This window comes from Poromitra crassiceps (assembly GCF_964638095.1).
Source record: "Poromitra crassiceps genome assembly, chromosome: 17".
Lineage (NCBI taxonomy): Eukaryota > Metazoa > Chordata > Actinopteri > Beryciformes > Melamphaidae > Poromitra > Poromitra crassiceps.
The window spans coordinates 19256845-19272096 of NC_139635.1; the positions used below are offsets into that span (position 1 = coordinate 19256845).

The 15252-nt window shown below is 43.8% G+C and overlaps 1 protein-coding gene across 1 annotated transcript in view; it reads right to left on the bottom strand.

Moving 5' to 3' along the window:
• Positions 1-15252, bottom strand: part of LOC310791721 (glycogen debranching enzyme-like) — an 88130-nt gene that overhangs the window by 36728 nt on the left and 36150 nt on the right. The window contains exons 6-11 of the mRNA XM_083653375.1: positions 12713-12894; positions 11488-11599; positions 7891-8017; positions 7197-7299; positions 5451-5548; positions 1206-1345 (exon numbers count right to left, since the gene is read on the bottom strand). Coding sequence (XP_083509501.1) covers positions 1206-1345; positions 5451-5548; positions 7197-7299; positions 7891-8017; positions 11488-11599; positions 12713-12894 — 762 coding nt within the window. The remainder of the gene's footprint in view (positions 1-1205; positions 1346-5450; positions 5549-7196; positions 7300-7890; positions 8018-11487; positions 11600-12712; positions 12895-15252) is intronic.

Sequence of the window (15252 nt, forward strand, 5' to 3'; positions counted from 1 at the left end):
GAGTCGGTTCAGTAAAGTCAGCATGGGAACAGGAAGTCGCTTTACTCCGCTTTTGTCCATGTAAACCAAGGAAACAGGAAACAATACCGGCGGAAACAAAAAACTTCTTTGTTGCCGTTAGCTTGACGCGGCGAGGTTACGTTAGCTGGAGCCTGATTAAAAAGACACAACAACACAAGATGTATAGTAGCGTTAGCGCATTTCTCCAGTAGTCACTGCCGAGGAAGGTTTCTGGAGAGCCAAAGACAATGGAGTACTCGCCATGTGAAATCTTATGATCAATGTCCATGTCTTTCCCAGCACCGGCAGCAGAGATGCCTTTGGATTTAAACGGTTGTACTTGATCCTCCATTATCGATAACAGCGGACAGACAACTATAACTATTCCATCAACTGGCCATTTGTTTGAAAAGTTCTTCCCAAGCAGTTGGCACACCGTCGGCCAGGTTTGGAATACTAAGGTTTCCCCAAAGCCAGTTGGTAGACACGCGAGAACGTCTTTTTCCTCGATTAATTGTCTGATGCAAAGCTTCTGTATTGGCTTAAAATAGGCTATGTGATATTGTGAATCCGCGATGTTTCTACAAGAACTTCTTGAAAAACTTTGTTTGGTACGTCCATCTTTTTTTGTTTTGTTTACCGTTTTATTTTTCCTTATTGTTTCCGCTGCTTGTTTCCTGTCTAGGGCGTGCTCTAGGCCGGAAACAGGCTGAGTGACAAAATCCCTTGTAAACGGAGGCCATGCTCTTTCTCGCCGAGAAGAGCCTGGTGACGTGAGGTTAATAAGATAATAGAAAATAAATACGAATAGAATGGTGGATGTTTAACATTTACCAACCGACAATTACAACACTAGCATGTGTTCAATAGAAATGTATATGACTAAAATGTAGGAAATAATATAAATTAAGAGGGTGTGCAAAATAATACTGAGACAAGATTCTTTTTTATGAAAATATATAAGAAAATAAAGATATGCAGCATGAAATAAGTTGAAAACTTTGAGAAACGTCAAGTTATATGCAAAATATAACAAATGAGAAAGACAGTAACTACAGGATCACATCCTCAATTATGTTTGATCAGAGTAATGTAATCCGGTTACATGAATCCCCTAATATGTTAAACCCCCTGTCTGAATTATGTTTATTCATTTCTGTTACTTCCTCTGCCTTTATTGTGATAAGTTTGTTTTGCTTGTTTACCCGGCTCTGCAAAGTTGCGCAGCGGGTCGTCGCTCATCACCCAGCCGTTGTGAGCCAGGAAGTGACAGGCCTGATCCGGCTGGTCCAACAGCAGCATCTCCTCCTCCAGAGTCATCTCCTGGAACGGGAAGGTGAAATACCTGAGACAGACAGAGGTAAACAAAAAGGAAGGACAAGTGTAAGTGTAAGGACAAGGAAATTAAACGTAAATTTACGTCAGTAAATTAAACGTCTGTTTTTTTTCTACTTCTACCATCAGTCCCTCCCTGCATGAGTGCTATTTGTGTTTAGTTAATTCATTTAGTTTAGTTCAACAAATGTGAAAACACAGTGTATAGAAAAAAACATGTACAGTAGTCAGAGATGGGAAGTAACTAAGTCCAACTTAAGCAGGATTTTCAGGTATCTGTACAGAGTATTTATTTTTCTGACGACTTTTTACTTTTACCCCCTACATTTAACAGATATATCTGTACTTTCTACTCCTTGCATTTTCAAAACAGGCAAGTTACTTTCATTTTAGTGCAGGACAGACAAAAACGATGTAACGGTGTTTGTCTGTCTCTCTTGTCGCACATCCAAAACAAGACACAATCTAAATAAGGTCTGGCCGATGATGTCACAAATAAGTCACTGATGATGTCATCAGTGATGCCACATGAGCAATTGTGATGTCATCATCAGTGAGTGATGTCATCAGTCATAATGTTGCTACAATGTCATGATGTAATAATAATGTTATTTTGTCATAATGTCATGATGTCATAATGTTATGTCATGATTCATGATGTCATAAAGTTATGATGTCATAATGTCCAACCCACATTCAGTCCCTTCATAATGCCTTCTGTTTGAGACACAGCGTCTCTCACTGTACAGATCTGAAGGAATAGCATGTCATGGCGACAGGCGTGTCCATGATGCCGCCAGGGCAGGAGACCTTAACAACCTGAGGAGCCTGCTGCAGGAAGACCGCTTCAGAAGGCAGATCAATGAGCACTGTTTGTTTTGGCGTCTGTGGTGGACCCCTCTGGGGCGCGCTGCCTGGCGGGGTCATGCTGTCTGTGTGGACTACCTGATCACCCAGGGAGCCCAGGTAGATGTTCTACGGTCACCTGGACTGTGCCCGGATCCTCATGGAAGCCGGGGCCGACCCCAACAGAAGCATACACGGCTCATACACCCCGATCTACAATGCTGCCTGGTTGGGAAGGCTGGAGATACTGCAGGAACTCATCCGGTTCCGTGCTGTTCCTGCTGACATAGACAGCGATCACACCCTCAAGAGATCTCCTCTCTACCTCAGTGCTGTATGCAACCACCTGGACTGTTTCTGCCTGTTGCTCCAGGCCGCTGGTGTTCTGACCCGTGGCCCCTGCTGGAGGTGATGCTGGGGTACGGGTGCCACGCGGCCTTCATCCAGGCTTCGGCCCTGGTGACCTGGGAGCACGCACAGCTGGAGGTGAAGGCGGATCCCCGAGGCGCTCAGGGTCTTCCTGGATGCCAAGACATGTCCTCGCAGTCTGGCCCCCCACGTGTGTCGGACCTGGATTCGCCAAGTGCTGCCACACATCGCCTGAACCAAGTCCACTCGCTACCACTGACACAAGTGACGAAGGACTTCGTGCTCCACCAGAACTGACTTGAAGGACTGTCAAGTTTATTTTCATTTCCTACATTTAGTTCTGGAGTGTGTCCGTGTGTGCTCAGTTCATCGTCTCCACCCCAGAATTGAGCACAGCGCACAAGCATTCTTTTTTATCTTAACACGTTGAGTGCCAAGGACGAGATATCTCGGCTTACATAATCCAACCGTTGAGTGCCAAGGACGAGATATCTCGGCTTACATAAACATTTTTTTTTTTTGACGGTGGGACATCGATCAACCCCTTTTACGTCTCCTACACCAGAATTGGAGGTATTGAATGTGTATAATCTATTTTACCGACCCACTGAGTGTCGACATGTCTCTCCACAGTAGAAAGAGGCGACCCAAAACTGGACGGAAAAGCGCGAGCAAGCCGTTCTCATACTGTAAAATTGATGGCGAAAACGCTTTCACTTTCGCGCTGATGCACAGCGGTGGCAACGGTGGGGGGTTCCAAGAATAGATTGGATGCACACTTTGAAACACGCAGCATAAATATGACCAGAATCGCATCAAAGCTCTCAACCAAAACTCCACGAAACGAGCGAGTCCACCCAGACTTCCTCAAACAGCGGCCGCTCAAACAGGCAGCAGCCAGGCAGCAGCAACTTCGTTGTGACACGCCCGCTGGAGAGCCAGGGAGGCAGGAGGAGAACACACACGGAGGGAGGAGTTGGAAGCAGAGGGGGGTTTCCTGCTGTTATGGAGGAAATTACTGTTCAAAACTATTGTTTAGATGTCTGACTCTTACTGATGCCAAAAATGAATGGTTAAAGTGACTGTTCTATCGAATTTCACAAAAAGCCGTTTATCTCGGAATAATTTTTCTGACGCTGAAACCATGCTGTATTCAACTGCTAATGCTTACATAACTACTAACTCTACAAACTAACTCTTTTAGACAGAGAAAGCACACATTCTATTAGTTCTTTTTAGATGATTGGTGTTCACGAAGTCTTAACAGAAAAGAATCCTCGGCTCTTGTAAAATGAGCCAGAATCCTCAAAAAAAAACCTGGCACAACCTACCTACAGCATTGAAAAAAGGGCTGGCAGTCAATGTGTTAATATGACATGAGGTTCAGTTAGCTTTGCCCAGAAACAGCTGGTAGAAATACTTTTTTACTTTTACACTTGATTACATTTCAGAGCCTGTCATTTTTTTTACTTTTACTTGAGTAAACAAGTTGAGTCAGTACTTCTTTTAACAGAGTCTTTTTTTAGACAAGTAACTGTACTTCTACTTAAGTAAAGAATGTGTGTACTTTTCCCATCTCTGACAGTAGTGTTGACGATGATACTGTACATTAAAATGCAGACAGGATTATTAGGGGTGTTTTCTTCGTTCACAGACGTGAATTTTCTTGATTTTCACAGTTTACAGTTTTTTCATATTGGCGCATATCGGCAAACATTTAAGCCGATACAGATATGACATTTAACGCCAAAATGAGGGAAATATCGGTACCAATATATCGGAATGTCGATAAATTGGTCGGGCTCCAACATCTCCCATTCCCTCCCCACTCTATCACTCTCACATTCCCCCTGCTCTTCCCCCATCCCCTGCTCTCTCCTCTGCTCTCTCTTCATTTCTATATTTTCTATATTATCAATTGTTCAAATGTTATCTTTATTCTGTATATTCTTGTTACTGTTGTGTCAGCTGAATCAGCTAGACATACTTTCTGTGAAGCCCTCTGAGACATGCTTGTGAATTAGGGCTATATAAATAAACTTGACTTGACTTGACTTAATTGATATAGTACAGATAGAGGTTACATTTAAACTAGCACCCACTCCTTTATTCAGCCTCAGATATCACACACCTATAATGGGAGAGGATTTCTCTGCACAAATTGCACTGCACATGTGAGTCCGCGTAGTGAGCGAGCGTGAGAGCCGTGTCTGCGCGCCCGCGAAGAGGGCGAGCCCCCCCGCGGGGAAACCAACAAGGGACAATATTGTGACTGGAGAACTCGACAACGTTGGACCGGAAGCACCCGCAACTGTCATGGCGGCGACTGGGGCCGCTACTTCCGCTCTGGCCCAGACAACGAGTTTAACAAAGAGGGAAGAGACACACAGAGAACAGCGCTGCTGTCTATGTGCTGCCCCCTGCGGGCGATGCAGCACAGTCGCCGAGCTGCGTATTTCTTTTTAACCTTTATTTATACAGGGGGAGGAGTCTCACTGAGAGCAATGCTCTCTTTTTCAGGAGCGCCCTGATCACATTCACACACACATTCATACCTGGAAGCTGCACCAGTACAACCACAGTCTGATCTGCTGGCCACTGATGAGCTCCACTGGAGCAGTTGGGGGTTAAGGGCCTTGCTCAAGGGCACCTCAGTGGTGGTAATGAGGGAGGGGCAAGCGCTGCCTTTTCACTTTCCCCACCCAGATTTATCCTGCCGGTCCCGGGGATTGACCCGACGGACGACAGAAATGAGTGAGGAGGAAGAGGAGGCGAAGGAGGAAGACGACGGCGCACGGTAGCTGGAAAGGACCCTCAATTTCTAGCTTTTATAAAACAGGTGTAAGCACAAGTTGAAAAATAAGATATCGCATTACATTACCCATTCCCAAATCCATTACCTGGTAACCAGAGGGTTTTTCCTGCTAACGGGGCCCAGTTTTGGTCCATGGTCGGCCAGGCGCTCGTACACTACGTTTCCCACAATGCAGTTGGCAGCCTGGGGGACAAAAGAAGAATGTGGCTGATCATATCTAAACTAGTTACGAAGTAATTCGTAACAAACAACTTTTGTGTAACAATCTACTCCAGTACCATCAAAGATACACAAACAATAAGATGACCCCATTACACATTGCGTATGAAATGATATACACTTCCTGTCTCCTAAGTGGTCATGGTCACCTGTCCCCCCTTCCCCCCACCTCGTTTGGAAGTGTTGTGTCGTGAACGGCGTGTGGATGGAGGGAAAACACAGATAACTTGTTCCCGTTATTACAGCCTATCGCACAAAGCTTGGGCATTCTAAAACCCCATAGACTTTTCCACTGAAGAACCAAATGGCGGCGATTTCTGGATAAAGCCTACAAAAATACGTCATCCCTGTGGTACTCTATTACTGATGGCCTTTTAATGTTTGCACCTTATTCTGCAGCTCGTTTTTATCAGCTCGTTTTTATCTCATATCAACGCCGTACAAGATCCGACAGGAGATCTATGCGTTGACAGTGCCAGATCTCACAAGAGTGTGTTGCGGAGACAGAGACAGGTCTGGAACAAAGTACATTTTCTCCTGATTTGTCTCCCTGAAAAATGCCATTTTAGTGTCAGAATGTTCAGAAGATATTTAGCTTGTGAAAAATGGGTCCAATATTTACTTTGCTGACTATGGAGCAAAAGAACCGCTCATAATCTGCGCTCACATTCACTTCTCCCATTGGCGTGAATAGACTCGAGACCTGCCGCAAGTCTGCTAAAGGGGCGGGGGAGTGGCTGAAACCCATGTGACACAGATATAGGAAATGACTGGCACTTGGGACGTCTCGCTCTAATGAACGGTCTCTGGTACCATAACCCCATTTTGGTGTGTAATGCTGTGCATTACCCACAGTACAGTTCTGTCTGCTTCGGCTCTCTATAGAGAGCCCCAGGAACGAGTCCGGAAAACATCGATGCTAACACTTCCTGGTTCTTCACTGTTTTCGCCTATGGGATTTTTGAATGGGTCTTTGGCGCGATGCTTCTAATAAGGTCTCTGGGCAACGCAAGCTTAATCAAACGCGAACCAGTGTTCAGTAGGATAATCTTCACACATGAGGACCACTTTTATGAGTTTTTAAGCTTTTGCGTGCCATTAAAAGGGCGGCTAGCTAGCAAACGGCTAAATGAGACTACACTGCTGAGTCGACGGGGATATTATACGTCATCACTTCAAAGGACGAACACGGAAATTCTCTTTCCCTCACCTGGTTCAGCCCGGGGTAATCAGTGCACAGCAGCGCACACATCATCAACACTCCAGGTTGAGTGGTGACGTGACGGGGCAGCCTATGCGACACTGTGTGTAGTTCTGGATTAGCTTAGCATGAGCTTTTTACTTCTAGGGCTCGCATTTACGCTTCAAAACTCATGAAAGTGGTCCTCATGTGTGAAGATTATCCGGCTGAACACTGTTTCGCGTTTGATTAAGCTTGCGTTGCCCAGAGACCTTATTTGAAGCATCGCGGCAAAAACCCATTCAAAAATCCCATAGGCAGAAACAGTGAAGAACCAGGAAGTCCGGGACTTCCGCGTTCCGACTACAAAAATACGTCATCCCTGGGGCTCTCTATTCAACTTGTTCATATAAATGACATGACCAATCCTACCTGTTCCTGATGCTGGTGCACGATGTGGTACTGCTCTCCGTTCAGCTCGTTCACTCTCCCTCTCAGCCAACCACCGCACTCCTCTATATGCTCGGGGGAGGAGCTAAGAACAGAGATAACGTACAAGACGCAATATAGTTACAATGTATCCTGTGTGCCAGCGTTTACACTGTACTCATGTCAAATCGGAAAATAACAGTAGAAACAAATCGCCAGGTTTCTTTTTTAAGCATGTGATCATTATTTTCAGATTTCTCCAATGACAGTCAATGTATATATTCAAGTTTATTCATAGAGGAACTGTCTGTTTTCTAATGTATGTTGCATAGCTCACACTGGAATGTCAGCAACAACAACAACTAAATACAGCAAATAATCTCACACGGTTACATTTTAAATGTCTGACATGGATTCATATGATGAACAATATGCATGGCGTCCAATTGCTTGAAAATCTGTGTTTCATTTCTTGCACTTCATAGCAGAAACTGGTGCTTTAAGTGTTTTAAGTGGTTTGCTGATGTTTTCGTAGAGGACATGTCAGATAAAATCAATGAAATCAACTTAGGACTTGAGAAAAACAGACTCCCCAAATTGGCAGCCAACGATTTGTGAAAGCATACAAAGATCTGAAACGGTCAATTCATATAAAATGGAGAGAGGTTTTAACGGTGACAGACAGCCGTGGTCGGACCTTTGAGGTATGAAGGTCTCCAGAGCGGAGTCCATGTCCACCGTGTTGCCATAGCGACGGTAACTGGGGTCTTGGATGATCTTCAGGCCCTTCTTGCCTCCGGTCTTATTATGGTCTGGCTTGGCACCTTCAAACGCACACAAACAGAGACTCAGGCTATGTAAGACATTATTTGAACTCTATCTTTTAGCAGGTTCTGTTCTGAACTGTTCAAACTAGGGATGCACAATATTGGGGTTTTTTTTTTTGCCGATATCTGAGACGTCGATATTTTCCAACTCTTTTGGCCGACTGACGATGCTGATATTCTTTTTAATCACAATTAATCACTGAAGGTTAATAGTTAATCGCAATAAAGCACTGCAAGAATGAGTCTGGAAGCAGCACTTGGGTTTGTCAGGGGAAAAGTGAATGGGGTTTTAGAATGGGGATTTCACTTAAATGCATAAAATAAGGTCTGTGGTTAACAAAAGTTTATGGGAACGTGAATTTGGGTTCAGCAGGATCATCTTCACAAACGTGAATCACTTTTATGACTTTTGAAACGTAAATGCGTTTTTCTTTACGCGATTTTTAGAAAACGCTTCAAGGCATAAAAACAGAATGTCTCTGCACTGATCTACACACTGTTATAAAGAAAGGTTCTGAATGTTCCTGCACTGATCTACACACCGTTATAAAGAAAGGTTGTGAATGTCTCTGCACTGATCTACACACCGTTATAAAGAAAGGTTCTGAATGTCTCTGCACTGATCTACACACTGTTATAAAGAAAGGTTCTGTATGTTCCTGCACTGATCTACACACCGTTATAAAGAAAGGTTCTGTATGTTCCTGCACTGATCTACACACCGTTATAAAGAAAGGTTCTGAATGTATCTGCACTGATCTACACACCGTTATAAAGAAAGGTTGTGAATGTCTCTGCACTGATCTACACACTGTTATAAAGAAAGGTTCTGAATGTCTCTGCACTGATCTACACACTGTTATAAAGAAAGGTTCTGTATGTTCCTGCACTGATCTACACACCGTTATAAAGAAAGGTTCTGTATGTTCCTGCACTGATCTACACACCGTTATAAAGAAAGGTTCTGAATGTTCCTGCACTGATCTACACACCGTTATAAAGAAAGGTTCTGAATGTTCCTGCACTGATCTACACACCGTTATAAAGAAAGGTTGTGAATGTCTCTGCACTGATCTACACACCGTTATAAAGAAAGGTTCTGAATGTCTCTGCACTGATCTACACACTGTTATAAAGAAAGGTTCTGTATGTTCCTGCACTGATCTACACACCGTTATAAAGAAAGGTTCTGTATGTTCCTGCACTGATCTACACACCGTTATAAAGAAAGGTTCTGAATGTATCTGCACTGATCTACACACCGTTATAAAGAAAGGTTGTGAATGTCTCTGCACTGATCTACACACCGTTATAAAGAAAGGTTCTGAATGTCTCTGCACTGATCTACACACTGTTATAAAGAAAGGTTCTGAATGTCTCTGCACTGATCTACACACTGTTATAAAGAAAGGTTCTGAATGTTTCTGCACTGATCTACACACTGTTATAAAGAAAGGTTCTGAATGTTTCTGCACTGATCTACACACTGTTATAAAGAAAGGTTCTGAATGTCTCTGCACTGATCTACACAGTGTTATAAAGAAAGGTTCTGTATGTTCCTGCACTGATCTACACACCGTTATAAAGAAAGGTTCTGTATGTTCCTGCACTGATCTACACACCGTTATAAAGAAAGGTTCTGAATGTTCCTGCACTGATCTACACACCGTTATAAAGAAAGGTTCTGAATGTTTCTGCACTGATCTACACACCGTTATAAAGAAAGGTTGTGAATGTTTCTGCACTGATCTACAGACGGTTATAAAGAAAGGTTCTGAATGTTCCTGCACTGATCTACACACTGTTATAAAGAAAGGTTCTGAATGTTTCTGCACTGATCTACAGACTGTTATAAAGAAAGGTTCTGAATGTTTCTGCACTGATCTACAGACTGTTATAAAGAAAGGTTCTGAATGTTCCTGCACTGATCTACACACTGTTATAAAGAAAGGTTCTGAATGTTTCTGCACTGATCTACACACCGTTATAAAGAAAGGTTCTGAATGTTCCTGCACTAATCTACACACCGTTATAAAGAAAGGTTCTGAATGTTCCTGCACTGATCTACACACCGTTATAAAGAAAGGTTCTGAATGTTCCTGCACTGATCTACACACCGTTATAAAGAAAGGTTCTGAATGTTCCTGCACTGATCTACAAACCGTTATAAAGAAAGACTCTGAATGTTCCTGCACTGATCTACACACCGTTATAAAGAAAGGTTCTGAATGTCTCTGCACTGATCTACACACTGTTATAAAGAAAGGTTCTGAATGTTCCTGCACTGATCTACACACAGTTATAAAGAAAGGTTCTGAATGTTTCTGCACTGATCTACACACCGTTATAAAGAAAGGTTCTGAATGTTTGTGCACTGATCTACACACCGTTATAAAGAAAGGTTCTGAATGTTTCTGCACTGATCTACACACTGTTATAAAGAAAGGTTCTGTATGTTTCTGCACTGATCTACACACTGTTATAAAGAAAGACTCTGAATGTTCCTGCACTGATCTACACACCGTTATAAAGAAAGGTTCTGAATGTCTCTGCACTGATCTACACACTGTTATAAAGAAAGGTTCTGAATGTTTCTGCACTGATCTACACACTGTTATAAAGAAAGGTTCTGAATGTTTCTGCACTGATCTACACACAGTTATAAAGAAAGGTTCTGAATGTTCCTGCACTGATCTACACACCGTTATAAATAAAGGTTCTGAATGTTCCTGCACTGATCTACACACCGTTATAAAGAAAGGTTCTGAATGTTCCTGCACTGATCTACACACCGTTATAAAGAAAGGTTCTGAATGTTCCTGCACTGATCTACACACTGTTATAAAGAAAGGTTCTGAATGTTTCTGCACTGATCTACACACCGTTATAAAGAAAGGTTCTGTATGTTCCTGCATTGATCTACACACCGTTATAAAGAAAGGTTCTGAATGTTCCTGCACTAATCTACACACCGTTATAAAGAAAGGTTCTGAATGTTCCTGCACTGATCTACACACCGTTATAAAGAAAGGTTCTGAATGTTCCTGCACTGATCTACACACCGTTATAAAGAAAGGTTCTGAATGTTCCTGCACTGATCTACAAACCGTTATAAAGAAAGGTTCTGAATGTTCCTGCACTGATCTACAGACTGTTATAAAGAAAGGTTCTGAATGTTCCTGCACTGATCTACACACCGTTATAAAGAAAGACTCTGAATGTTCCTGCACTGATCTACACACCGTTATAAAGAAAGGTTCTGAATGTTCCTGCACTGATCTACAGACTGTTATAAAGAAAGGTTCTGAATGTTCCTGCACTGATCTATACACCGTTATAAAGAAAGGTTCTGAATGTTCCTGCACTGATCTACAAACCGTTATAAAGAAAGACTCTGAATGTTCCTGCACTGATCTACACACTGTTATAAAGAAAGGTTCTGTATGTCTCTGCACTGATCTACAAACCGTTAGTGAGCAGGGTCGTGAACTGCTCCACAGCGCTGTCCACTTTCACCTGGAAGAACTCCCACAGTCTGATCTGAGGATACACATCCTGCCACAGCACACTGCGGATGGCCTGACACACACACACACACACACACACACACACACACACACACACACACACACACACACACACACACACACACACACACACACACACACACGCACGCACGCATGCAGGGAGGCAACATGGAGAGAAGGTAAACATTGTTTCAAAGAGAAAAGGGGAACCAAGGCACTCTTATTGTGGAAAAATTAAAAAGCCTTTATTAGAAGGCTTATTATGCAAATAAACATTGTTTATTTGCATAATATACTACTCACATTGTAATGATACTAAGCTGGTTGAAAATTGGCAGAGTTCTTTTAAGTAAGTTCCTGAACAGTCTGCCAGAAAAAAACTGACTCTGCTGTTTACTCATAACGATTTAATTGGCTGTCTTTCATTTGACGTCAATTAGTCTGAAAATCCTACAAACTAGTCAGATAACATCATCATCATTATTATTATTATTAATAAATTATTATTATTATATACTCTATAATGTAAAGCAGTGGATCTGAGACAATGTGATTTTTCCTTGTTCTTTGTCACCTCTTTAAGGATGTCATTTTGTCTCTCTGCAACAACTAGTGATGTAGAAAGCCTGACGAATATACTGTATCTTCAAAGTCAGATGCAGATTCTCATTGGATCCAATGAAATGTTTTCGACCATACCAAAATGAAGTTTGTCTACTGATGAAATGGATTTACATAATAATAATCAGGTAACTATAGGTCATTTGGACAAACACTTGCTGTTTGGAGGTTTTTTGTGTGCCTTTTTTTGGAAGTGTAAAGAAGCAGTTCAGCCACTTGTTTTGGAGAAGCTGTGCTAGCTAAATCACTGTGTGTTATGCAGACATACAAACTTCACCTTTGCTTCAGATGACATGACATGAGATGAGGGACATAATAAAATCTTAATTTTTGGGTGAACTACTCCTTTTAAGTGTGTTGACATCCAGTCCTGTCACAGCCTGTTCAGTAACTTAACTGTGTTGACATCCAGTCCTGTCACAGCCTGTTCAGTAACTTAACTGTGTTGACATCCAGTCCTGTCACAGCCTGTTCAGTAACTTTACTGTGTTGACATCCAGTCCTGTCACAGCCTGTTCAGTAACTTAACTGTGTGTGGACTCACATTCAGATGGGCATCATCAGTAATTTCAGCAGGAAGTCCTTTGTCGGCGTAGCGGCCGTCGGCCATCCTGGTGGTTAAATGCCAGATAGCTCTGTCTAAGACCCAGGCTGGACGCAGGTGGGGAGAGTTCACCAGGTTATAACCACACTCCGGATGCTCCTGTATCCAGAGACTGTTAGCCGCTAGGGAGAGAGAGAGAGAGAGAGAGAGATGAATAGATAGATGATAGAGAGAGAAGTAGAGAGGGAGAGAGTTAAGCTTAATTTATACTTATTATAAAGTGTCGCTCAGCACATGGTCGCAGACGAAAAATAAAGTGTTGCTCATGTTGCTGCATTTATGCTTCTCTCCTCGGCTCAACGGTCACGTGACGCTAGAGACAGAGGGAGGCAGAGAACTAGTGCAGACAGCCAAGAGAGGGAATGCTGTCAGTGAACCCACGTCGGAGGCAAGATGTAACTGCAGCCGCATATAATATAATGACACACAAGCACACAACTCACCTCCTCCTCTCTCTCTGGGAAGTTGGTCACGGTGTTCTTTGTGATTTTCACGAAGTCATACATCAAGGACATGCTGATCAAAATAGCGCCGGGGACACATTCATTAATTTCATTTCAGCGAAAACGAAAACAAGGAAGTCAAGCGCGTGCCCGTCTATATAGCCAATCACACTTGCGCGACATTATGTGACGTAGTCAGCGACACTAGAAATCTCACTAGGTAGCAGACACCTCTCACCGACACTTGAAAGTGTCGACTCGAGTCCTCATTTCTGTCGGCGACGGTTTCAAAAGTGTCGGCAGACGAAGCATCAATTGGGCTTTAGGGTTTTTATTTAAACGATTTATAACGCATGGTCTAAAGCAGAGGTTTTCAAAGTATGTTACTGCGAGCCTCCCATCAGACGGGGTCCTCTCGCCATTCCGAAGTGTCGGCATTCCGATCATTGTCTTCTATGCTTTCGGAGAGGCGGCCCTTTTTATCTCCAAAAAAGGTTTCGCCCTTGCGAAAGATATTAGGTCCGCCATTCCGACATAGCATCTTGAGTTATTTAGCCTACAGGGGTGGGAGAGGTTAGGTTTAGGGCTAGGTTCTGGGGGAGGTTAGGTTTAGGCGTGGGGGGTGGGAGAGGTTAGGGTGTCTCCATTCCGACAATTTTGTCGGAATGCCGGTATTTCGGAGTGCCGACATTTCGGAATGCCGGGGTGTCCCCCCCTCAGACAAGCCTGGAAGCCGCGCAGTTTACTTGTTTAGTTTCGATTAATTCCTAGATGCCTATGGGATCGTGATTATGTTATTTGATCCCATAGACACTCGATAATTGAGCTAAGACAGCCTGATGTTGCTGTTTGACTTCAGACTACATCAAATACATAAAGAGATCTGTCTGAAGGCATTGATTTGTTTCTGACTCTGACTCAAACATTTCAGCTCTTCTACGTCATCTCCTTTTGTAATAACTAAAGTAAGATTTATTCACTTCCATTCACTGAGCCTCCCCTGAAACTGTTTGGAACCCCCCCTGGGGAGGCCCGACGCCCACTTTGAAAACCTCTGCTCTAAAGCACATGTCCATGTCTCGGAGGAAGCATGGAGCCAGTTTTGGCTCTCCCCAGATCGGCAGAGGGTGGAGCAGCAACCAGGATAAATACATTAAAATTAGCACTAATGGGGGATAAAAATGGCATAAAAGAATCGGGGAAAAATATATATATATAAAAAAAAGGAAGCAGCAGGGATCCACCAAAGCTCCCAGAGGTGAAGCAGGCATGGAAGGAGGGAGGAGCCTTATACATTGATATGCAAATTATCATGTGACGTCATCTGGCGACGTTCTGCATCACACTGTGGTCCTGCATCACACTGTGGTCCTGCATCACACTGCGGTCCTGCATTACACTGCGGTCCTGCATCACACTGCGGTTCTGCATCACACTGTGGTCCTGCATCACACTGCGGTCCTGCATCACACTGCGGTCCTGCATCACACTGTGGTCCTGCATCACACTGCGGTCCTGCATCACACTGCGGTCCTGCATCACACTGCGGTCCTGCATCACACTGTGGTCCTGCATCACACTGTGGTCCTGCATCACACTGTGGTCCTGCATTACACTGCGGTCCTGCATCACACTGTGGTCCTGCATCACACTGCGGTCCTGCATCACACTGTGGTCCTGCATCACACTGCGGTCCTGCATTACACTGTGGTCCTGCATCACACTGCGGTCCTGCATCACACTGTGGTCCTGCATCACACTGCGGTCCTGCATCACACTGTGGTCCTGCATCACACTGCGGTCCTGCATCACACTGTGGTCCTGCATCACACTGCGGTCCTGCATCACACTGCGGTCCTGCATCACACTGCGGTCCTGCATCACACTGCGGTCCTGCATATAGTCCTGCATCACACTGTGGTCCTGCATCACACTGTGGTCCTGCATTACACTGCGGTCCTGCATCACACTGCGGTCCTGCATCACACTGCGGCCCTGCATCACACTGTGGTCCTGCATCACACTGTGGTCCTGCAT